Source organism: Planococcus citri, chromosome 1 (genome assembly GCF_950023065.1).
Source record: "Planococcus citri chromosome 1, ihPlaCitr1.1, whole genome shotgun sequence".
Lineage (NCBI taxonomy): Eukaryota > Metazoa > Arthropoda > Insecta > Hemiptera > Pseudococcidae > Planococcus > Planococcus citri.
The window spans coordinates 42281876-42308186 of NC_088677.1; the positions used below are offsets into that span (position 1 = coordinate 42281876).

Consider the following 26311-nt stretch of genomic DNA (forward strand, 5'->3'; position numbering starts at 1 on the left):
AATTCAAAATTGGATCGAGCAAAAATCATATAGGTAATAGGTATACACATCATACGATTTTTCAAGTAGAAAAGAGTGTGGCACTCAAACGAGGTGCTTTCGAATGGTCTTGTATTCACAGGTGATACTAGGTGCTTTCGAATGGTCTTGTATTCACAGGTGATACTCCTCATATTTTAGTACATCACTTTTCTGTATTCATTTAGGTAAAGAATATGTAGGAAGATGAATGAGCAGAAAATATATTGCTATAATACATATTATCGAGTAAATAGTAAATACGTTATGTAGGTACGATGATTCATAATATTGAAATTAAATTACACAAATCGAAAGCGAAATGAGTTTCACTTCGTTACTCGTTTAAGACAGCGTTTGAACCAAATGATCGAGTTTATGATACTATCCATTTCTACCGGCACTGTACTCAGTGAATGATTATCTTCGTAGAATAGCACTCTAAAACGAATCATTTTAAAATTAAGATTCTCGTAATCACGCAGTCAAAATAAAAAAAAAAGTGTATCTGCAAGCTATTACTTCGTAGGTACGTTGAGTTCTTTCAAAGCATGGTAGTAAGCTAACCCTTGAGACGGTGGAACTCGCAAATCTTTCTTTCCCAATAACAACAGAGTAGGTGCTTTCACATTTTTAATATATTTTATAGGTGAAACTTCCATCATTTTATTTATTATTTCTGGGTTATCCACAACAGCAGTCAATCCTTCATAAGGAAATCCACTTTCGACGGTAGCCCTACAAACAGATATTATTACTTTTTAAATGAACGATTTTTCTAATAAGATTTTCAATAGTGCAAGCAAGGATTGTGAATAGTCAGTGACGTAGCCGAAGAGGGCGAAAAGAGCAATCGCTCTCCTCTTCAAAGTTATACGAAATTTATTTTAAATGTATTGCATACTTAATAATAATTTTTGATTTTTCAATTCATGGCATGACTTTTCAAATAAATAAACAATGCTATCACGTCACTCGGGAAGTAAGCATCCTGGGGAAAATGATTGAATCTGATCTGGTTAGATCTAATCAGGTTTTCCCTTATTCGGACGGATCAGGTCTGAACAATGAAGAAATCTTATTCGATCAAAACTTCGATCTGACCAGTTGTGTTCATTTCCAATAATTTTCCCCTGAGCATATGTAATGTCTTATGAAAATAAAGCTGTGTTTCAGGAAACTTCGAGAACTATTGCTACCTCGGCGAAATTCCTAGCTATGATAAGGAGAAAATTTCACTCACCAATCAGGAATATCGGAAAGGAAGCATGCTAAGATAAGGTTAGTAACAGGGTTTCGGGCAACTACAGCTTTAAAATCATTCTAAAACAAACAAGTTACACGTGAACCAGCAAAACTTGATAACTAACAAAAGTAAAATATGCACAAAAAATAATTATTTTGAGTCTTCATCAAAACAAACATCAAGAATTTAGGGCGGCTAATGATCACAACTGAATCACAACATAATGAAATGTTGCATGAGGTAGAAGCTAATCTTACCAATCGGGAATATCAGTAAGGAAAATCATAGGTGCGATATTGACCACCGGATTTAGAGCTACTACTCCAGAAAATAAAGACTGAAATATTTTAAAAATTAAGGAACATGGTTTCAAAATAAAATAAGATATAATTATGTACTTTGTTTTCCTTCATACGAAAAATTGGATTTTAATTTATAGCACTACACATACATCATCCAATCGAACATGAAAACAATACACAAAAACTCACCGGATACTGCGAACTCAGAATAGTAACTAAGAATCCCCCATAAGAACCGCCGAACAATACAACTCTGTTTTGGTCCAGCCACGGAAATTTTTTGAAAGCAGTTTGTAAGGCGGAATTACAATCTACGCTATCTATGGAACCAATTTTACCAGGAAGAGAATCGACGTATTTTTGTCCAATGCCAGTGGATCCGTGAAAATGCACTATCAATACACCAAATCCTGAAAAGTTAGAATATGTAACACTGAATTCTTGCCAAAATTTAACTTACTGTCATGTTTTTACCAAGTCTAGTAAACAAATGGAAGGCAGGACTAAATGCACTGGAAGTTGCTGCATGAGGACCTCCGTGAGGATACAATATCAATGGCGTCGACTGATTTAGCTCATTCTGTGGACCGTAATAAGTGGCAAAACAATTTTCTGGAAAGATCAAATCAAACCATTATTATTTACTTGGTACACTAAAATTTTGAAAAAATACTAAAATAGCCACGTTTAGTACCTTTTGTAATTTCATTAGGAAAAGTAAATCTTGAAATGATATTTTTATCGAAAATTGAGGATTGTTCAGTTAGTGTGGTCAACAAAGGACCATCTGAGCTATTACTAATAGCGGAGGGAATATGTAACGACGATAAAGTTGGAGGTTGCTTAAATGAGGTGGCATTCAGAAGCGCATAATCATCTTCAGATACATCCAAAACGATGGTACTCTCATCTTCATTTTTTGAACCAATATCCCAAATATTACCATTTTCTGCAAAAATTCCGCAGTCATAAGCTAACGTTTTGACAGAAGAACAACGACGAAGTATTATTAAATAAAATATACCTATTTCAACTGCGTAAGTATTAATGCGATATTTTTGAGGTGTGCTGAAAAGTAAATATTTGCTATCAGATGTCCAACATCTTGTAACGAAGCCTTGATTAAAAACTCCGAAAAATTCCTTTCCATTTTTCGTTGTTATGCTATCTTGAACAATATCTACAACCACAGAAATCTACAACAACAAAATTCCAAGACATAAAAAAGTAAATGAAAACGGTAACGTACTTAGGTACAGAAATTATATTTTCATCACCTCTTTCGTATCCCAGTTACATCTTACGATCGAATGAGCGGCGTGATGTGGTCCGCCATACGGTCTTTGCAACCAAATGAGATATTTTCCGTCAGGACTAAACCGAGGAGATTGGACAGCTACATTTTTATCGCTCAAAATAACTACACAAATGGAAAATTTACAATGATAATGTGTCGTTATGAATAAATTAAGTATTCATTCCATCAACTTATTAAAATGAACAAACCATATTCTCCTTTACTAGATAAGTAAAATACATGACTCTTTCTACTGGTACAATATATTAATCCCAATCTCCTCGGTGTATTAATAAATGCCACTCCAATCACACCATCACCATGCGGTTCACAAATTACTTGACCAGGAGAAAAATCTTTCGGCACGCCTTCCAATATGGTAATGCTCTTCTTTAAAATATCACAAGATACGATCACAGGTCGTCGTTTTGGTGAAATCACTTCTCCCCAGTCTTCTTCATAAACATATTGATCTCCCTACATTATTAATACGACATCAACATGAATATTACCAAATAGAACGAAAATACTGTCAGACACTGAAATAACACACAAATACGTACAAAAAAATAACAAAGAGGGACTATTTCTCCCAAGACTTACCCTGCCGCAATCATTTTTTGAACCATCTGTAGCATCGCCAAGTGGTTTTTGCTGATAAAAAGGCGAGGTTTTCGCTTCTTTTTGTTCAGCTATATAAACCACTTTATCTTCTACATTTGACCAAGAAAGTGAACCAAAACAATCTAAAAACAAAGCACCGGACGCAACAGTTTATTGCAACGCTGAAAATAAGTATTAATAAAAACTTTGTCAATTTAATCTATGTTTTACCATCGGTATATACAGCTCCATGTTCATCCAAACCGGCTAGATCGAACGTCTGCTTACATTTTCCTTCGGACCATATTTCCAAAAAATATTTAGTCGTTCCTTTCACACTTTCATTTGGAACAGTGCGTATTATTGCTCTAAGCTGTTCCGATTTCGAAAACGCATTCAAGGCCCTGTATTTTAAGATTGCCGTTAACTACAGCGAAACTAAATCTCAGTGAAATACAAGCAAATACTCTACCATTGAGAAACATCAACTGAATCGATTTCAAAACATGATTTCAAGCATAAATCGGCCACTGCGGTCCTTAATATTTTAATAGATGACCCACGTTCTAGACCACGTTGACTCCATTCAGAAACTATCACATTATTCGTTTTATCAAGTTTGCGTACTCTGGCCGAGACGATTCTCAAAGCAGACTGGTAAACGTCTTTAAATACATCTACGATTTCATCAACCTGCGAATCGCGAACAAAATTACGATTACATTACTTGAAATAGGTACTCAAAGGAAACGCGATTTAATAAATAACTTATAGAGGAAAATGTTACCTCAGATTTTTCCAATTCCGGCAAACTATGATCCATGATAAATACCTAACACAAAATAGGTATACAAGTACAGAGATACTGTCAATTCACGACACTTTTACAAGTGTTACTGCAAAAGAAAAGTTGAAACTTGGACGACTAAAAAATAAAGCTCAAACTTGAAAGTTACGTTAAATTTAGTTATTATTTCTTTGTTCTTCCGAATGACGGGGACGGATTAAATTAGTGACTGATAAGGAGAAAAATAATGTAAACATATAACACGTGTTTAAAACTTGAGAAATGTTTCGGTTCCGGCCAAATCCGGAACTACTCGACTGAATACGGAATTACGGAAATCGAAATCGAAATTCAGAATTTCGGATCCGAAATAAATTAAGAAGCGATTGAATTTTACTTTAGTAATCTACTTAAAATTATTAATTAGTATAAGTAGAGGTACTTGAAGTACTCGTACCTAATAACATAACTGCTTCCGCAGAACCACATTCACTAGGATACCTTTTTGAAATTCCATTTATGAAGTAGGTACCTATCAGTAAATCAAGCTAAAAGCATTTTTGCATAATTGAAAACCTGAGCCCTTGATTTTAGGCTTGTAGGCACTCATAGATTTTTTATTCGTTAGGTATATTCATGAGCTACGAGTCAAAAAACTGCCTTATTTATAATTTCAGTTTCTTTTCTTTTCTTTTTTTTAAAAATTAGGTAGGGTACCCATCTTATTTATTAAAAATGTACCTGCTTTAAAAGTCAAATTCTTACTTAAAGGTGTCTTGAATCTTACTTGAGCTTGATTGCGATTTGTCTTTTGGAATCCACTTTTAAACTTTTAATTCATAAACTTGAACTGTAAGTATTTCTAATTTTTTAACTATCAAAATTAATTGAGTGAATTATACTCAAGTGTAGGTACATATAATTATGTAAGTACAATTTCTTCAAATTTATTCCACTGATTAATTATAGAACTCTACATTGATATTTTCGTAACTTGTCGTCTATTGCTATATAGGTACAATGAAGAATTATGTAGTCTCTCATGCTTTTTAATAGTGTAGAAATTCCCCCGTTTTCAACCAGGTAGATAAAATGTATCTATTTAGTACCCATCCACAATTAAATCAGATCGACGTAGACAAAACAGAAAATACGTCTCTGCAGCTGAGCTGAGCAAGTAATAGGTACGTATATTTCAATATTCGACATAAGTAATCGTAATTCGTATTATATGTAGCTGGGCAAACACTTGATAAAAAAATAAAAATGTATAATTTTACGAGTTGGTTTGTCTAATTTTAATAGAATAAATCGTTTCTATAGTTATCATTCAAAATATGTTTTGGTTTACTGGTAGGCGGTGGTGGACACCACATTATAGCGCAAATTGCATTCGGACGACCTTCCCTGCTGCACATGCATAAGTTACAATCAACCCACACCAGCTGGCCTGGAGAACAATTTCCTAAAATGTAAAAAAAATGAAACTTCAAATGCAATGAAATCCGAACATTTTAAGTAAAGACCATATCTGCTACAAGAATTTTTTTAAATTACATACATATTTACATTACACCAAAGAAATGAAAAATACTATTTTCCTATACAAATCAAATTCTATTAATACCTATGTACATATTTGCCTAAAAATCAAATTAAAATATATGATTATGGTTTTTTAAGATCTTACCTTTGATATGGGTTGTTGGTATTTTACAAAAATTACATTTTATCAATAACAATAAAATCATACATATGAGTAATCTCATCGCCATGCTCCTTCACCGATTTCACTTTAAACATTCCAAATTAAGTAAACCGAATCAGTACAAATTCAAGATAGCATTAACATATTCTCCAAGATTTTCTATAAAATATGTATACTACTTTATTTATTTTCCTCACCATTATTCGCGAATGTACTTCCTGCACATATTTACTGCCTACACAATGTCGAAAATGATCTCAAGTGTACGAAAATTTTATCCGGGACGATTATTGAATATTTCGAGTAACCGTGAACAAAGACTAATTAAAACTGAAGGTTGTAATGTTTCGAACACAATACTAATTCATTTTCAAACTTAAGAGCGCATTTTTAAAACTTATGTAGTCTGTTATCTAAAATCATCTAGAAAAGAAATTCACCGATGTAATGCAATGGTATAAAAAGACATTTTTAAAGGGATTTTTATAACGTTATTTCTTTTCATCAACTAGCGGAATTTTCATCACCATTTCTAAATTAATTGGCAGTTTTAATTAAAAACAACTGCTCAGTGGTTAGAAAATCGCATTCTAAAAATATTTTAAAAGCTAAATTGGGATCAAATGTGCGAACATGGTTTAATTATTTGCACAGGAAACAGATAAGTAGGTACCTTCATATACCTACGTTTTGTTTCCTCCAACGAATTGTACTTATATGATAAAAACTACTTTTTTCGACCAAATAAAATTGCTTCAAAAATAGAAATATTGAACACCTACCTATACCTATGTATAATAGATTGTGCCTGGCTAAAAACCTCCGTTTTTTAAATTTATTATTAATTTATTCCAAAATGTAAGCATGGGTTAATTTTTGACATCCACACAATATAACAGCCAGATATTCTTAAGTAGATAATTACCTACGCTCAATAGTTACCTACTATATAATTTGAAATTACATTTTTGTGAGTAAAGGGCAAGGGTACCTATGTAGAATATAGTGACGTATTTATTTACAAAATTCAAAGTACAAATAAAAATAATTCTCGGTGTCTGGAAAATTGTATTTTATTCTAGGTATATTAAATTAAGAAGGTACAATTTAATTAGAAAATATTTATTTTTCAAAATGATATACCTAAGTACATATACACATACGAGTATTAAAATTTCATAACTTTACGTACTATTAACTCAGGTAGGTATAATGAAATAAAAACACAATAATAACACGTGACATCGTTGACATATACCATCTTTTAATATTATATAAATCATAGGTAGGTACCTTACCTACATTATATGTACCTATAACAATGAGACATACTATTTATGTATGTACTATGCAATACGTTTCCAATTACTTGTAAGTCAAATACCCCAAACGTATAAATCGATGAATCTTTCGAAATTCTCGATGCAGAATTGACGACACGATAATAAATTATTCACTTTGACTATCAACTACATACATGTTTCTGTCAATTCCGGCTTCTAAAATGTATCTATGGAAATTAAAAATACATCTTGAAAATTTACAAAAATGAAATTTGTGCCAGAATGGCATAAATCCAACGTTTATTATGTGAAAGATGCAATATTATTGTCCTATTTTTAGCGGGAAACTGTTTTAATTTGTTATCATGAGAAAGTTCAATCGGTGCATTGGTAACACAAATTATTATTTAAATTACATTGGTGTCAGGTGTTATTTTATTAAATTTGTTCAACGTATACCTACATCATTTTAGGTAAGTAAACGCATTACAGAGAACTGTTTAATTTTATCAGTATAATTTTTGTGCACTCACCTAATTAAATTACAACGATACTTATGTACTTTAAATCGGCATGCAGCTTTCACGAGTATTTATATTTATTAAGTATATTATTAATACCGAATTATTTTTCTCTTCTTTTGTTTCACAACGGGAAATTCGATTACCTATTTGCGTAAAGATGATTTTCAATTTTAGTTGCTTTGCTTGTGTTAAAAATTTAGGATACTCATACGGAATTTGTTTCTTGTTGAGCTATTATTGTGACAGTTCATTAATTAAGTACTCAGAAACGTTTATTTGTTTTAGAATGAACGATAGATATACTTATGAATATTCAAGGCTTAGAAGGCTTACCAGTCATTATGATATACGATCACATTCTGTACGTTATGCTGTATACTTGAATATTTGCTTAATTATGTTCAACAGTTACACATACGATAGCCCAAGTTCGAGTTTGAACACTTCTTTTCTTAATTTTTTTTTTTAGTCTGAGTACGGTTTAACAGAAGATCAAGTTGCAGGTAAAATGACACTAATTTGAAGGATAGTGAGTATTGTAGGTAAAAGATTGAAAACTACATTCCTATACTTCTAATGGATTCGTTTCACAGAAATAAAAGAAGCATTCCTATTATTTGATAAAGATGAAGATGGCCGGATCACAGTGGCAGAATTGGGAGTGGTGATGAGATCTTTGGGGCAAAAACCAAAAGGTGTTGCAAAGATTTTTTTTTAATGCTTTACGAAGGAATGATCTAAATTGTTCATTCTCGATAAAAGAAGGCAGTTTTATCTCATTCTACGCGTATCATTGAACTTCAAGAAACTTAAATTTTCAAAGATAGACAATTTCTTAAAAATACTTACATAGGTAGGTACTACCTATAGAACAACTTTTTTTTTGGTTCAAACAGTACAAAAATATTTTGTGATTCAGATAAAAAATAATAAAAAAAAAAAAAAAAAAAAAAAAAAAGGGAACCCGCAATTTTAAAAATTGATAAAAATGAAAATCTTGGCCATTTTTCAGTTTTTTTTTTTTTTTTTTTTTTTTTGGAAGTACATACTTATGTATTATGTGCCTAGTTTTTTTCAAAAAGTTTTGCGAAAACCTATGCATAAACTTCGCATATATTTTTCAGCCAATTTCTTTTGCCGTTTATAAATGATAGGTATCAATTTTGAAAAATAAAATGCGAGTTCTCTCTGAGTAATTCCTTTGAGCGCGTTTTGAAAACTAGTCAAGTATGCCCTGTTGAATGGAATCGGCGTAGATGAGTGAGATGCGTACCTACTTTTGGTCATTTCCTCGCCACCGTATTTCAGCAAACAATCGAAATACGTATGGCTGTGTAAATCAGCTAGCAACTTTTATTGATACAAGCACAGGCTACACCTATGTACTTAATTCATTCAACGTATGAACACCTAACTAGACGGATTACTTTCAGAACATGAACTACAAGGTATGGTTAATGAGGTAGATCAAGATGGTAACGGAACGATTGAGTTCAAAGAATTTTTGGAAATGATGTCAAAGAAACTCAAAAGCACAGATAAAGATCACGAGTTGCACGAAGCTTTTAGGTTCGAAATAAAATTACATCAAGTTACCTGCTACCTAAATATGTTTTACCAACTCTACCACTGGATAAAAGATTATTGTTCATACCTAAATCACGCGCTTATCAATATTTTTCAGGGTTTTCGATAAAAATGGAGATGGTTTCATAACTGCGGATGAGTTGAAAAATGTAATGTGTAATTTAGGAGAAAAATTATCCGATGAGGAAATAGACGATATGATAAAAGAAGCGGATTTAAATGGTGATGGAAAAGTTGATTTTACAGGTAAATACTCGTAGGATATTTTATAATTAGTTTGTACATATAGTCTATGCATTCAAAGATTTGTGCTGATGCAGTTTTTAAAATGAGCCCATGGTAATGCATCCGCTACATTTTGAATACATACAAAATTCGCGAACAATTCCCCTTCAGCAGCCAAGCACAAAATAAGTGCTTACATCAATCAAGATACTCTTAGTTCCATACAAAACGTTGATTAGATGGTCATGATATGATCAGCGTTTTAAAAGACACACCTCGCTAAAATACAAAAAAAAAATTGCAAAATAAGTTTTTAATAAACACATGGAACTCGAAAGGGTTGATTCGAAATGCCGAATCATTTGCCTTGCAATTCGGCAATGCAATCTAAGCTGCACAAGTGCTGATTGGTTTATCGACCTTAAACATCTAAGGGATACGTGAAGTTCTGGTATACCTATAGGTAGTAGGTCTAGGTAGTATAGGTATTTTAGAGTTGAATTATATTATTTTGATCCAACATATATATTTTCAATTTTGAATATTTAGTTAGTTGTCCTATAAGAAGTGAAAAGTAAAGTTGGAGGCTCCATTTGGAATATTTAAAGCAGGGACTAGTAACGGTACCAATACCAAATTTTTTAACAATACCGAAAAAATACGTTAAAATATGCAACAAAAAAAAAAGTACCAAAACCAATACCAAAACGTTTTTATTTTTTGAACAACTAAATGCTGCAAAAAATGTGAATTAATCGTAAAACTCTTTTTTTTCTTTCCTTTTTTGTATTTTTGTAATTGTGTTGCCTGAAGACCTCCCCTTTCATGTAACGTGGTCGAAAATCGACTGAAACGGTTTTTTCATTTTTAACTCCTCAATTTTGATTTAAATTTAACTATACAGATCCTATTTTTGTATTTTTCATCATTAAAGCTGATGTTTTGAGAAAACTATGCATCCAATGAGAATAAGAAACCACAAAATTATTGACAAAAAAACGAAACCTCAATACCAAAACAAATATAATAATATCGAGGTGCCCGATTATCGACCACCTTATTTGTTTTTTGAATTGCTCGGCCCCAAATTCACCTAGAGAAGTCGGCTAACCGATGGCATTAGTTTACAAGATAGACGTATGTATGATCAGATTTAGAGTACTGGTTGATGATCGATCACCTTACTACCTTTAATGCTTTGATTAAATATTTGAATTTTTAGAATTTATTGCAATCATAAAACCATGCAAATGATAGAAACATAATATTGCAAACGAGCATTCAGTTCATATCATTATTTCCTATTGCTGGAAAGTATACCTATGGTACAAGTATATGTTCACTTGAGATGTGGATGCGGAACAGCGTCAATACGCCGTGGTAATCTGACCTTTCTTCAAGACGACAATATGTATTATTAAGAACTCAGGATTTCAAGTTTGAATTATTTTCAGTATTTTTTTTTTTTCAAACATTAATTTGTATTATACCTACATTTATACACTCAAGAAAAAGAAAAATCCAGCCATTCATTCAAGTACCCTTTACCTACCCTATATTTTAATCAACAAAAATGTACAAAGAATTTAATTACAATCACTTTTAATAGGTATTTTATATACAGGTCATCTCATAAAATTTTATACGTATAAACAGTGATCTCACGCGCCGTCTGTAACTCTATTGCTCAGCATTCATTTCAGAGCGCGCATCACCCTGCAAGCCTGTTATTTCGCTAAATGATAGACCTGTCCAGCAATCTCACATCCCTGATCCCTGCTCAAACTTTGCCAGTATACTCTCCGTATGGCACCTCATAAAAAAGTCAAGTCCTAAAAAGGTTACGAGTTTGCCAAAACGTTATGCGTTTGCTGGTATTTAAAGAAAAAGGTTACGAGATTGCTCCCCAGAATATTTATAAAAATAAAAAAATGTACAAATCAAAAAACAAATCAACACCAGCACAAAACAATGGTAAATTAAGAACATAATGACTTGATTTCGCTGTGAGAAGAAAACGTTTTTTGGACTTGATTTTTATATGTTTGAAAATTTTGCGTTTATAAACTTTTTCATCTTATATTCGTAAATTTAAATTTACCTACCTATTTACTTTTATGCTATTTTAAATGGATTTGTTTAAATTAACGTTTATTTAAGTAATTAGGTCCTTAGATTTCTTAGATATTGCACTATGTTAGTTTTTCTATACCATTAGATAGGTATCTTATAGGAGTTATAATTTGATTGAAGTAGGCCATAGATGGATTTAATTTTAATAGGTACCTAGTTACAAGTTCTATGAAATGAAAAATTTTCTACGAAATAATGATACCTACAAGTACCTATTTGTATGGGTTCTTATTAAGATATTGAAAGCGTTTTAGTAAGAAGGGTTGAAGGCACAAAATTTGTATTAAAGCGAATATTTTCAAGAAGTTTTCAAAAAGATTATTCTAGGACATATTATACCTACTTACCTATCTCTTTTGAATAACACTAATTCTTTGAATTCAATTTTCAAATAAAATTTCATAGTGATAAAAAACGGTCAATGACCAAACTTGAAACTTGAATAGGTACCTAATTTAAAAAATTGTTGAAAGTGTTGAAACATTAGGAAGTTGCCCTGATGTAGATTTAGAAATGCAAAAATATATGATCTCAAAACTGGATTAGGAGTCATTTCTAAAAACATACTTTCACGCCATTTGAAAGAATAAAAATAGCTTAGGCTATAGCAATTTTTGATTTTGAAAAAATGAATATCCATTATGAGAACTTGTATCTGTTTTGGGATACTTTCAAGTTTCAATTCATTTTTATAATCCACTAAAACTGGTATTACAGATTCTACAAAATTATTTTTATTTTATTTTTTTTAGGTAGGTATAGGTAATTTTAGTACAAAAGTGTGACTGTGATATGTATTATACAATAGGTGCCTAATCATAATTAAGCCCAATTATAATTATTGTATTATTGGTTTAAATTTATTTACTTATCTTATCTATATGATTTTATTCGCAATGTAATAACTACTTAAGTAGGTACTTACATTATCATTGTAGTGATCAATCACTCTGAAGTAAATGAACATCTGTATCTCTTTCTTGCATTGTTTATTTTACACAAAATTGCCTAACTTGAAACATTCAGTTCTGCTTTTGTAAACATATTGAAAATTGAAATATATGTAGGTCATTATTTCCAGGCATTTTTTTTTTGTTTTTTTGGTTCCTCCATCAATGGGAACCCTATTAAAATCCTTTATAGAATTTAGCATACCAAGCTGTATTAAATGTAGGTAATAGTAATGGCACATTTGGACTGACGAATGACGATGACTTTCCTTCAGAACTCTACAACAACGCTTCCTAGCGTAGTATAATGTGAATTACTTTTTTCATTTTCCCCATTGGTGGAAGTATCAGTGAATGTTAAAGTTCGTGATTGTCACTGATTCGAATCTCTTTTTTAATTTTTTTTTTAGGAGCGAGTAATAAGAGGGAATATTAAGAACATCTGTATGAAAATTGTAAATGCTCGTTTTGTCAACATTTTTACAAACATTTGTGAAAAAGCTAAGCTACTACAATGCGGACCCAAATAATTTAGAAAATAATTTGAACATTCACAATCACAAATACATAACTTATTTTTCTTTCTTTTTTTCATTTTTCTTTTTCAGTGTGGGAAAAAAACAAAAAATTGATATCCAAATTGATTTTTCTATTTTTTCTTTCAAATTTTTGAATTATTAATGATTTTGGATTTTACATTATTCCAGTGTAGTGTAAGTGTCAAACAGAGAAATAGCCAGGAAGCCAGCTCAACATTGCTAAGCTGAAATATTTCCAAACATAAACCTCCTTATTCCGTTCATTACTCGTGCTTGCTGCCAGGAAAACATTTTCAATTTTGTCTCCTTCCCTATACTCAATTTACATATCTAATATCTTGTATGTACCTACCTAAATTGTTCTCTGAAAAAAATTAGTTACTTTGGTTAGGTAGGTACATAAAGAAATTTCCAAAAAAAAGAATATGTACCTAACGTTTAAAAATATGGTTCTTAATCTTTTAAAATAAGTAAGCAACTGCAATGAGTCTCATTTTATGCACTTATTGCACTTGGTGCAGAATAAAGAATAATAGTGCTTGTATCTCCATGTGTCGTGTTCACACGAACACTTCGTACTAATTCTTGTTATTCAAGATGGTATGTACGTACATAGGCCTATAAGCTACCCTACATCATGCATAGTGTAACTATGAGAAACTGTCTTTTTATGTGCACTGTAAGCAGGTATTAGGTACCTACATTAAATTTATTGTTGCTACGATTAAAAAACATAGGAGAAACATACGATTCACAATGCCAAATGTGTTATTTTATTTATTCAGTTAAGGAAAGCTTTGAGAGCATGCGTGAAATGAGATAGATTTACCAAATAATTAGGTACCTACTCATTTTCAATCAAAACAAAAATGGGTACCTACCTGGTAAAAATACGTCGTTCTCATAATTAAATTCTAGATAGGTCATACACTATTTCTGCTGACAGAAGTACCTACGCTACCAAAATATTCTACAGTGAAATATGTAGATACAGATGGTACTTTAGTATGAGCCTATTACCTATAGCTACTACCAGGACTGTGTTACAACAAACAGCTCGTGAGAAACCAAAAGTAGGTAAATGAACGCATCATTCATCGAGAACTGGTGCATTCAGACTACTACCATAACACTCTTCAGAAGTCGGAAGATATAAATTCATTCATACCTATACCTAAATATAGTGCAACAAATTGTACCTACATGAGGTTTATATACACGTAGCCTGATACTTATAGTTACTTACTTACCGATATTATCCAATTAATTATAGGTAAGACCAGAATATTATAGACTCCTGATTATCCGAAGTCAATTGGGGCAGACAGATGTCGCATACGTATAAAAGTCAGATAGGTAATTTATTTTTTGATTTTTCACTGAAATTTAAAGAATAAAAGTCATGCCATTAAAAGAGTTTCAAAGATGCGTAAAAACGCGGTAAAATGATGGAAAATACCCAAATACGAGTACCTACCTAAGAAGTAAAATCGAAGAAACTGAAAGTATCAAAATGAAGTACTATGGCTGAAAATTTCGAAAAAAGTTAAATTTTTGATAAGACGGAATAATTTATGAAAAATCACTCAAACGAGCATTAAAAATCAATATTGATAATGTAGGTCCTAGGTGCCTAGACTTACTAAAATTATCCGAAAATACGTTTTAAAAAAGGTGTTAAAATGCATTTATAAATTATGTAAAAAATATTTAAATCATTGAAAATGTCTGAAAATCAATAACTTTTTTGCATAAATTCGCAGAAAATGAAAAGTGTTAGAATTCGTAAAGTGTGACATGGATTTGATAAGAAATTCAGCATTAGGTAGTCGCATAATAAAACATTATCCGACTTTTTTGGTGGGTTAATCGGAAGATGTCAGATGCATTTTTTTGGTCAGATAATTAAGATGTCGGATAACCGGAAGTCTACTGTAATTAAATCTTATTTTCAGTATAATAATAATTACAATTTACCTGTATGGTACTGAAAAGAAAACATTAAAAAAACAGGAATATGTAATTTTTTGATCAGAAAAATATTTGTAGGTAATTGATAAAATTACTCAAACACCCGTTCATTTGAATTTTGAGTGGAGCAAAACTCTGTAACGAAGTTTCAAAAGTTCATAATGATATGGGATTTTGAACAAGAGAAGAAGAAGGGCAAAGAATTTTAAACACCAAAACATTTTTTCTTAAAAAATGAATCTTACTCTGAGAATCTGCATAGGCATGGCATAGGTATACCTGTCTGTATAAGTCTTCTTTCAAATAGCCTAAGCCATGAAACCCAACATATTTACTTATGTAAGATGATTACAGCTCAATAAATTGAGAAAAATCACATACTTACCTTTCGAAGACAAATGTTTTCAATTACATCCTAATACGCTTATTCACAGCCTGGTATAATCAGCTATCAGTATTTCATGCACATAAGTAGTAAAAGGTGATCAACGATATGAGTACTAGTAGGTAATTGAATAAATATCATAAATTAATTTCAATAATTTTTTTCATGTTTTTGTTCTTATTATCAATTGAAACCAGTTTTAGAAAGTAGTGCAGAATCAGACTTTGATTAACCGACATCACTATAGGCTACTACGTATATACCTACCTATGCACATATTTTGTCACATTTTATTCATTCGTCCGTTCATTGACAGAACTGTAATTATTTAACTCGAACTCGCAGAGTAACGTTTGTAGGTAGATAATCATTATTTCAGCATTAGATCATTCGCACGCATTTAAATTGTGCAATATAAATTAATTTCGTACCATAAACGCAATATTTTTTTAAGATGAAAAATTACTATTATAAGTGATTTAGTTACATAGATAGCAAAACCAACAAACTAAAGTAATCAAAATTGAACACATGCATGAACAAGTAGCATATTTCTTTGAATAATTAGGTAAGTATTATTTCATTTACAACAGAGAGCAATACACTTATATTCATTACTCTAAAGTTACCCAAATAAAGTAGGTACCTATCTATCTATGTACATATGTATGTATATTGTATACCGTTATTAATGTATCAACTTTTAAAAAACAATAAAACTATAAATGCAGTGCCTACATTGAAAAGATACATACCTACCTATTCAAAAAAATTACCGAGTATTCAATTATACATATCTATGTATTTGGAATACCTATCATTGTACAGGTCTATCAGTAATACTTATTATGTGTACCTGCTGTTAAGGTTGAGTACCAGTACCTACTTGAGTCCATAAAACTGCAAACAAAAATATATAGGAATTATTCAACCCATTTATGATCTGAATTACACTGGGCAACAATGTGGAAATTTTTTCTGTACTTGGGTTGGAAATGCACTTAAACGATAGTTTAGACCCTATAACAAAAAACAGAGTGAGTTTTTTATTTAAATACCTAAGTAGTTTTTGCGATCAGGAGAGATAGTCAAAGTTCCGGAAATAACCGTTTTTACCCCACTTCAAGAAATCCTGGCGACTCCAAGACGAAGTACAAATAAAATAAAAATACATACAATGAAACACGAAACTAAAACCACTTACTTAGTAGATAGGTATTAGGTACCTTTATCATTATCTACCTAGTGGCGATTATACAAATATGTATCATTTTTTTAATTGGGTTTTACTTTTTGAGTCAATTTCTGAAGATTCATATTTTTAAAAATCTGAATTTTGTTACCTCCTTAAATTACACCTGTAGGTTCTTTAAAAAAAAATTATTTTACATTCACTTTTCTTTACGAGTGTATCTGAACCAGGAAACCTCCATGTCCGCCATCGATTTAAACTGGACTGCGATTTTTGGATAGAGCATGGTTCAAACTGAAACTGCCACAGTCAAAATTTTAGCTGTCCAGATTAATTTTTCAATTTTTGACAAATTTAAAAAAATCAAAAATTGACATCTTGGCTGTTTTAAACCGAATTTCACTGTTTCCGGTCATTCTGGAGCCCTCGGTGCAGTTTTCAATTTCTCAGAAATTGTTCCGTCCGTTGTATGTAGGAATCAATTTTCGCCGATCCATTCAAAGGACCTATCTGCATTTGAGCTGTTTTCAAGGCGGAACCTTTGAGAGTATAGTTTTTAATCAGTATATATTTATGTGCAGTCAAAAAGCGCTCCCAGAGTATTCTGCCCGGGAATCACACCAAACATGGATAAACTCTTTAAGTAGGTCAGGAATAAACCGCAAATTGATTTCCACGCCCTCTGGGAAAATTTTGAAATTCTGGAGAAATCGAAAATCGCGCTGGAGGCTCTAAATGGCCAATAGTAAAATTCGGTTCGGAGGAGTTGTTATTATGTAGGTACCATACTTTCAGCCTTTAGGACAAAATTGTATTCATTTTACTGAATATATATATTTTTAAATAGTGCAAATCTCCGAAATTAGTTGATTATGAATTTTCAAAATTCGCTGAAAACCGAAAAATCAATTTTTTTACCTAAAATTTTAATCAAGAGGGAGTTTTATACCACGCTTTTTTCAAAAATTCAAAATTGTGACCCCGTTCAAATCAAACGAGAATTATAGTGGGGCACCTCAAAGGGTCTCGTTATTAGATAAGAACCAGACTTTACGATTAGACTGAGGTTCGAATTGGTTTACGTAGTTCCATAAATGATGATTCTTAATTGTTTGAATTATTCTCATGAGGAATGGGATGGAGAGAAAATGAGGGTAAAAATTCATCTATCACTTTCCCTTACTTTATGTAAAAGCATTCGTCCAACAAGAGTTTACTTTTCATAATTACATTACCTATGTATTAGGTAGGTAAGTTAAGTACATAGCCTACAAATATATGGAAACGAGTAAGCAGGTACCTAATACCTATAGTGCGAGTATATTATAGTACGCACAGTGCTGTGACATTATCAGCATAGGCAATTGTTAAAGAGAGATAATCTATAAAACAAGATAAGGGAACTTGAAATTAATTTTTTTTCATCAGAGAAACAATAGTGTTCTGGTCACCTAATTTTTTTCTTATTCCGTCGCGTCGCTAAATCGCGAATCTCGCGTATTGATGTACAGGGTGTGGCAGAGAAACCGGACCGATTTCAAACTTCAATTACTTTTTTTTAAAAACAGCTAGACTCAAAATTTTTTCACTAAAATAATCTTCATTTCAGACTATTTTGAAATGCTGATGGCTCGTTTCAATAAAAATTATTTCTTACACGTGATGGAATTTAAACGCGCACCCTTATTTTTGACAGATTTTGTGAATCATTTTTTCAACTTAACAAACAGTTTTTGCAACATACTCGCTGGAATCGCATAAATTTCGGCTCTAATATTCGCCTTCAACTCTGCCAAGGTGTATGAAAGGTTGTTGCACACACGCGCTTTCATTTAACCCCTAAAAAAAAATCGCGGACAGAGAAATCCGAGAAACAGGATGACCAAGCAAAGTCACTGTGCAGAAAGATGATGCGCGCGTCGAAATGTTTTCGAAGCGGGTCCAAGGTTTCTACCGTTGTAAGGCACGTCGCGCCGTCCTACTGGAACCGTACTGAACTACGAGTGACGTCTACACTTCGATTCGGGCATGTAACATCATCCTATACGCGTCATCAATCAACTGTGCTGTTAGAAAATTAAGGTCCGATATGCCAAACTGCGATTCTCATCCAAACAGTAACCTTGGAAGAGTGAAGCAGGTTCTCATGAATTATTTCTGGATCTGTATCACTCCAATGTATACTATTTTGTATATTTACTTGTCACCATCCAGGTAAAAGTGCGCTTCATCAGTCATCAAAAGTTTGTTTGATGAAATTTCATAGTCGTCAATTTTGATGTGTCAAAAATAAGGGTGCGCATTTAAATCCCATCATGTTCAAGAAATAATTTTTATTCAAATAAGCCATCAGCATTTCAAAATAGTCCGAAATGAAGATTATTTTAGTGAAAAAATTTTGAGTCTAGCTGTTTTTAAAAAAAAGTGATTGAAATTTGAAATCGGTCCGGTTTCTCTGCCACACCCTGTACATACGTATACGCCGTATACGGTATAGATATTTATGTACATTTATTATAATGACGCAATTACAGTTCTAAAATAAATAACACTACTCGGGTGTTTATTGTTTAATAATTGAACGAATGCAATAAAATATTCCAGTTCCTCTCATTACAAATCATTCACCTTTTTCTTGACGGATGCTCGCTACAATCAAGTGAAATAAGTAATACGCCGTAATTCCTATAGGTAAATTAGAAACTGTAGGTAACTGTTACATTTTCAGCGAATTAACTAATGTTCACTTCACTCTGTCGTCGTTACGTGAAAGAAACTGCATTCTATTATGCTACAGGCTGCAGTGCAGACGCATGTAAGTCCAAGTACCTATACCTAAGTACCTATACCTTACAGTTATCCGTAAGTAAGTATGTTATTCATAGGTAGGTCAATTGCATAGATTATATTATGCAGTAAATAATATTATGTTATGACGTTTTTCAAATTTTTACTAGTGCATCTCCAAGCAAAAAACTAGGTAGTTATACCTGTACCTACGTAGAATCACAATTTAGTTTTTTGTGTGTGTATGTGTGTTTTTTTTTCAGGAATAGGTACTCGTATGTAAAGAAGTGGGCTATATTTTTGCTGGGTGGCTGGGTTTTATTCAAGTATATGGTTTTACTTCCATGTATATACAATGTATATATTATAGTAGGTATATATGTTATGTATCCAGAGAAATGCATAAATACGTAAATAGGTACATATTATGATGGGAAGGATATATCGAACTGCTAACTATGTTATGCGTGTGCCGACCTTTTTATGTAATTTAATTTGCATGTGATACGTGAACGTTCCTTCCATAAACCCGAATTATGTTATACCTAATGCAATTACTCGGCCGGTATTTTCCATACTGATTTACTACACAAACGAGCAATCCAAGTCGATAGGCTGCTGATTTTTTATTCAAAAATGTAAATGTGTAAGGTCAGGAGATCAATCTCACCTGTAGGCTAATTATTTTAAAGTTCATCTTTCTCATACTGGATAGCGTTAAAAATAAAACAGTTACATAGTCTACATAATTTTTCAAGTTTTTTCAACTGATGGTTCATTATTACTCTTTCTTTCGATTTCTGCCGTTTGAAAGAAATTTCGTAATTTAATATTTGCAAATGTTACGTCATTATTATTTAATTTTAGTTTCAGCCAGGTAGTGTAAAATTGTGATGTGTTGTCGAATCTTCAAATTTTCTTGAATGCTCATTCATTTAAGTATGTATGTAAGTATTACTTGGTAGGCAAATACGTATATCGGAGTATTGAAAGATGAAATTAATATCGAAATGAAGTGGCTATACCGGTTATTGTTCTTTGTAGGTGTAAGTCTGGTGTGAGTTAATAAACTCGATTGTCAACAATTGAAATTTTTCATTGGCACCTGTGAGTCGGTGTTAAGAGAATAATAATTAGATATAAACAAGGGAAGGGAGATTCCTTAGACGTTAAAAAATATGGAACTGTGGAATTTAACTGCGGTTCGATTGGTTGCCCTTTTAAAGATTATTTCGTATTCTCGGCGATCAATTCGTAACAAAGTATTTAGGCAGGTATGTGGATAGGTTGACTTTGGTACATTTTTGTTTTCATAACCCAGGTTCGATTACGTAATAGGTAATGTATATTTTCAATACTCGAATTGAATAGGTTTTCAGTATGAGACACCATTAAAAAAAAAAAAAAAAAAAAAAAAAGACGGGAAACTAGGGAATGAACCCTACCTAATTAATTATTTCAGTTTTTAATCCAATCTTCTTTTTTTCAATTTAAAACTTGGTTAAGGTAGGTGCCAAAAATTTATCAAATAAAAGATTCTAAAATTCCATACAAAAAAGTAAGTCCAATTATTACGAAATAATAACGACAGTTCTTGTATAATCAAACACAATCTAGGTGTGCTTATTTAAATGACCACTTCCTAGGTTCTCAGTTCTCATCGTCGTCGGCGCACACACTATACATAGTAATGGAATGAATAATCAATGGCTAGGTGCACGAATAGACGCCGGGGAAAAATTACAATTATCGGACGAAATGCTTTTCTTCGGGAAGCTTATTCGAGACACCTACATTTCATGCAGTATTTATAATACAAGGTAATCGTGTAACAAGTTAAACCAGTTTTAAGAAATAAAGGTTTCGAAATTTATTTACGCGGATTTTTCATCGTTCATAACAAAAGATTTCAAAACATTGAAAACTAATACCTAGCTAGTTTTCTGTGTACCTACTACGAGTATTTTACCAAATACATAATACGTACCTATTATGGGTGTTTGATTGATTTCTGGAAAAATCAACTGAATTATCGGATCTTTTAAACGCTAGGTGCACGACATTTACCTACTGATAATTTTTGCAAAATCCTTTACGTAAATTTTTCATCCTATGGGTTTATCAAGTACCAAATGTTAAAGTTGATGTTTTATCAAAAAATAGTGTAGATTTTTATTGTTGAAACATACTATTCCTATGCCCTACGGAAAGTATACATAATATACCAACATCTATAAAAATGCTGTTTACTTATGAGGAGGTAGGTCCAGGTACCTATGCATAAAATTGAAAGAATTCATGAAAGGTTGCGACTTTGAAGCTTTCTCGTTGGTTCACAGCGAAGGCGAAGCTAAGATGTTTCATGCAAAAGTTCAAATTGATGCCATACAATATATTGTAATTTTTAATTTACCTGCCATTCTATGCCTTACTTACGTATTACATACGGTATTATGCATTATCTCTCTCGTATTCAAAAACAAAAATAAAAATAAAAAGTCAATGATTTGTTAATATGTTACATTTTTTTAAAAGTAAAGGTTTATGATTTAGGTATCTACATCAAACTTGGGTGAATATAATTTGCCAAAAGAAGTAGTGAATGAGCAAGACCTATATTGTTGAAAGATTTTAGTATTAAAAATTTTCATTTGTAGGCACTTAGGCAGGTATTTATACGTAGGTATACTTAGCTACAGGGTGTCTATGCCGGATCATATAAGTCATATAAAGGTCATACTTTGAGATTTGCATCAGTCATACAAGTCACACAAAAGTCATACTTTTGGCCAAAAATCACTAGAAAAAAATGTTAATTTAAATTTCCTGTTTAGTTTGAATGGTAATTATTTAAATTAAAAAAAAAAAGTTTAATATCGTAATAAAAATAATCAAATTTAATTTTTTTCTAGACTGAAAATGTTTTTACTTATGCTTAAGTTGAATGTTGAAAATGAAAATTTTCAAAAATGTTGTTTTTTATAATAAAAATAATCTTTGAATTTTTTTAGCCTGAAAAGTGAAAATGTATCCTTTTTCGCAACAGTTATTTAAAAAAGGACAACTTGGTCATACAGATCTAATTTTTAAGCAGTATTTATCACCGAAAATAGAGAAAAACGATTAAGATAGGTAGTCTCGATTTTTACAGTTCAGCTTCAATATAATATGTACGTGCTTACTTTTTGATCAGATAAGTAGTGTGCCCACTTGATCGGAAAATTTCTGCCGAAATGTTTTTAATAACTAGACCATACGCATAATATTCAAACTACCTACATAGCGCATAAGTTACCCAAACTAAGAGTATAAGTATGCAACCTCATTAACGTGGTTTGTACCGATTCGATCTAGGTACCACCTAGAACCTCGCAAATATAACAATGTAAGTGGTGCACGTGCATCACTTACATCGTACGCTTCTATCAAAAAGAGCATTTCTTCAGCAGATTTTGATAAAATGTTAGTTAGAAGGTCATCTGCATGATTTCCTTCAAAAGAATACCTACTGTATAAAAATTGTTAACTCGTATGAACTTTCTGAAAAAGATAAAGAGTGTTCACGTGTGCATCAAATACAATTTTCTTCTTTTTGAGAGCCCATAAAAACTTTTATTTTTAAAGTTTACCCTCTTCATTCAGAAATGAATAATAATGAAACATCAGTTTTCATCCAATAAACGTGTTTTGATATTTTTGGAAAACTTTCCTTTCACTTTTCTTAGTAATTTTAGGAGAGGACGCGTAAAAATTGATGTTTTAATTTTTATACACTTTTGAAAGGAGAAAAGGAGAGAGACTAGGTAGAAAAAAATTCAGCCACGAGCTTTCAGAATGTAAGAAACTCGATACCTTCCTAGAAAATTACCCTGAAAATTTTTTATATTCTCCCCATATAAAACATGCCAAACGGCTTAAAATCTTGTTTCAAAATTTTCAAAAAAAAAAATTCAAGTTTTTTTCTTGAGAAGATGGAGAAAGGCGGAATTGATATGAAACTGGCTTCATTTTTCAATTCAAAAAATGTATCTACCTGTATTTCCAAGCTCCAATATGATTTTTTTGAATTTTCAGTTCTTAATGATAATGACGTATTGGGAACGGGCGGATACAATAATGCTAAACGAGAACACTATAGGTACTTTAATTTTTTTTTTTTTTTGAAAAAAGAATCAATTAAGAAATTATAGTTTATTATGGAGAGTGGGTGAGCAGCTTGGACGTCAAATACTTGAAATTGAAATACATGTACATATCTACTTTAGGATGATCATTTCAAATTATTTTGATAATCCATCATTGTAAGTAGGTACCCGTTTACATATTTTTAAAATAAATGCGAATATCGTTATGAAAAGTTCAAACCTATATGGTACACGTACAAGTTTCTCAGTCCAAAAAAAAACAACAATTTTTTTACTTTTTACTGATTAGGTAGGTACCTACTTTTTCAGGTGGAAGCCCCGGCAAAATCATCTACCTAGTAAGATCATTTCACGAATCTCCCCCTCTCGCCGTCCATTCAGCACCTAGAGATTTCAATTGTTTGATCGACTGGAGCGTTGAAAATTTGTTTCGTAATTATTTTATTGAACTGTCTCTCGATCGACTATCGCAGCAGGATATCTGGACGTAGACTTTACTATCTTTCACGTGATAATCGGAAACACGCATTTACTTTTATGTTACAGTAAGCCAAAAGTGTTTTTTTTTTTTTTAATTTGGTAGTTGCTACTAACGATTTACTTAAGTATGCTTTATTTTCGATTCAAATATTTAATTCATCCTATGATTTCATGCAATACCAAATAGAATATAAGTACCTATAAATAAATAAAAAATGACATGTGGTACAAGAAATTGGTATATTGTACGTCAATTTTTAATAGGTACCTACTTACTCCCGGTAAACACACCGCGTGCGATTCAAACGCGAATGGAACGCGATCTTCGTACCAGTAGCGCACGAATAGCGTTCGAAATAGCAGTCTACTCGTATTCGCGGACGTAAATGTCCGCCTTTTTTGCAGCGAAATTCGAAGGTGAATAGCCTGCGGAAAACGCAACGAATTTAGCATGAAAATAGTTGGAAAATGCTACTCTAAAGCGATTCAATGGCGACATTAGCAGAAGCACTAATCCAAGTATTCATGTTTTTTTTTTACTTTTGTTTCTTTTCCTGGGTTGTTTTCCATCTCCTTTATCAGAAATTATTCTAAACCGAATAAGCAAAAAGAAATTATTATTCTAAAATCACCACTGAACAATTTATTCTGAATCAGCAAAAAAAAAATTGAATCCTCATCGAAAAATTTATTTTAAATCATCATGATTCATGAATAACATTACTGTACCTATACGAATTGGTAATTTGAAATCATCGCAAAAAAATCATTTGCGATGGTCCTCAGAAAAATTATTAAAATTCAACATTGAAAATGAAAACTCACGTCATTTGAAATCAGAAATCATAGCGGGAAAATTCATTTGGGATTTTCTATTACAAAAAATTGATTTGAAATCGACACGAAAAATTCCAACGGTAAGGTGAATAAAAAAAGATGAAATTTTAAATCATAGAGGAAAACGTATTCAGAAAATCACCTAAAAAATTCATTAAAAATTAATACTAAGTACAAAAAACATAATTTATTCTAAATCACCACGAAAAATGCATTTAATTTATTGATATCTTCCCGAAAAAATTCTTCTGTAATACCTACCTAACATGAAAAAAAATGTATGAGAATTCAGAATTCAACACTAAAAAACCGATTTGAAATCGCCACGAAAAATTCTAAGCCGAATTTTTAAAAAATATGAAATTTTAAATCACTGGTGAAAAATTTATTCTAAAAATCACGAAAAAAATTTGTTTGTTATAGGTATCACTCGAAAAAAAATTCATCAGAATTGAACACTACAGAAAACCAATTTGAAATTAACACCAACGAAAAGCTGAAATTCACAAAATTCTGCTCGTTATATTGCATGCTCGCGTTAAGATACCTACCTAATATCTGAATTCTCATTCGATTGGAGGCGAATCAAATGCAAAAATCGCATGAAAAATCTTGCAGAAAATCCTTCAACTTTAAGTTCTATTCAAATGCAAATACAAGAAATTTGTTATGCGATTTTTGCATTCTATTCGACAGCGAATTGAAACGATTTTCTCCTCCGCGATTTTTGCGGACAAATAGTTAGCATTCGGTGTGTGTTTACCAGGCTGATTGCATTATAAATATTTTTGTTTCTTCATTTTGACAAATTTCTTTCATTGTTTTTCTAGCTGTGAAATAGCGGAGAAAATTCATTTGAAGATTGTTTTCTCAGATGTTTATCTACAACATCTTCACTTACCTACCTATTGAAAGATTTTACGATTCCTATGCGTAGGTATACACATATGTAGGTAGGTACTCATTCAATGACCAATGAAATCGTAAGTCAGCTCATGTTGTTTGTATGAGGAAACAACATAAACGTGTGTTCTTTCATTAAGTCCAGTTACACCCTCTGGAGAAGGTCCATATATAGGTCACGACTTACCAGTCAATAAAACCATCTCAAAATGCATTGAATATGCTAAAGTACGTACCCGTTTAGGTACTTATATTAAAGGACAAATGAACGATGGACATAGGAAAATACCTGCTGTCTATTATGTACTTAATAAAATTTCTATTGATAATTGTAATTCAAATATAGGTACATCCTATCGAAAGATTCGAGAAAAAACAAACAAACACCCGATTATAAGATCTCATCTTT

General features: G+C 31.8%; 2 protein-coding genes across 3 annotated transcripts; one reads left to right on the forward strand and one right to left on the reverse strand.

Annotated features, from left to right (window-relative positions):
• Nucleotides 1–226: 226 nt before the first annotated feature.
• LOC135832023 (acylamino-acid-releasing enzyme-like) lies at nt 227–5556 on the reverse strand. Of its 2 annotated transcripts, none has more exons than XM_065344977.1 (13): nt 4254–5556; nt 3939–4159; nt 3698–3870; nt 3467–3609; nt 3073–3340; nt 2844–2986; nt 2591–2762; nt 2261–2515; nt 2041–2178; nt 1756–1976; nt 1262–1341; nt 541–756; nt 227–459 (listed from the first exon to the last, which is right to left on the reverse strand). In XM_065344977.1, the coding sequence occupies exons 1-13, from the start codon at nt 4287–4289 to the stop codon at nt 348–350; spliced, it is 2178 nt and encodes a 725-aa protein (XP_065201049.1). In that variant the 5' UTR covers nt 4290–5556; the 3' UTR covers nt 227–347. The 2 variants fall into 2 exon arrangements, with proteins under 2 accessions (XP_065201049.1, XP_065201047.1); XM_065344975.1 differs by lacking the exon at nt 1262–1341 and adding an exon at nt 1522–1601.
• A 2006-nt stretch (nt 5557–7562) lies between these two features.
• Nucleotides 7563–12789, forward strand: LOC135832028 (calmodulin-A-like). The gene is made up of 7 exons (XM_065344983.1): nt 7563–7717; nt 8054–8129; nt 8238–8271; nt 8362–8463; nt 9202–9337; nt 9453–9601; nt 10803–12789. Exons 2-7 carry the CDS (start codon nt 8055–8057, stop codon nt 10832–10834), a joined length of 528 nt encoding a protein of 175 aa, XP_065201055.1. The 5' UTR covers nt 7563–7717; nt 8054; the 3' UTR covers nt 10835–12789.
• Nucleotides 12790–26311: the final 13522 nt, after the last annotated feature.

What these genes read in the sequence shown, in the direction of transcription:
- LOC135832028 (XM_065344983.1), top strand. Translation starts at nt 8,055, where the DNA reads ATGAACGATAGATATACTTATGAATATTCAAGGCTTAGAAGGCTTACC. An exon ending in AACAGAAGATCAAGTTGCAG is followed by an intron (nt 8,272 to 8,361) that starts GTAAAATGACAC and finishes TTCGTTTCACAG; the next exon opens with AAATAAAAGAAGCATTCCTA. An exon ending in TGGAAAAGTTGATTTTACAG is followed by an intron (nt 9,602 to 10,802) that starts GTAAATACTCGT and finishes TTGAATTTTTAG; the next exon opens with AATTTATTGCAATCATAAAA.
- LOC135832023 (XM_065344977.1), bottom strand. Translation starts at nt 4,289, where the DNA reads ATGGATCATAGTTTGCCGGAATTGGAAAAATCTGAG. An exon ending in GTAACTGGGATACGAAAGAG is followed by an intron (nt 2,763 to 2,843) that starts GTGATGAAAATA and finishes TTGTTGTTGTAG; the next exon opens with ATTTCTGTGGTTGTAGATAT. An exon ending in TACTTACGCAGTTGAAATAG is followed by an intron (nt 2,516 to 2,590) that starts GTATATTTTATT and finishes GAATTTTTGCAG; the next exon opens with AAAATGGTAATATTTGGGAT.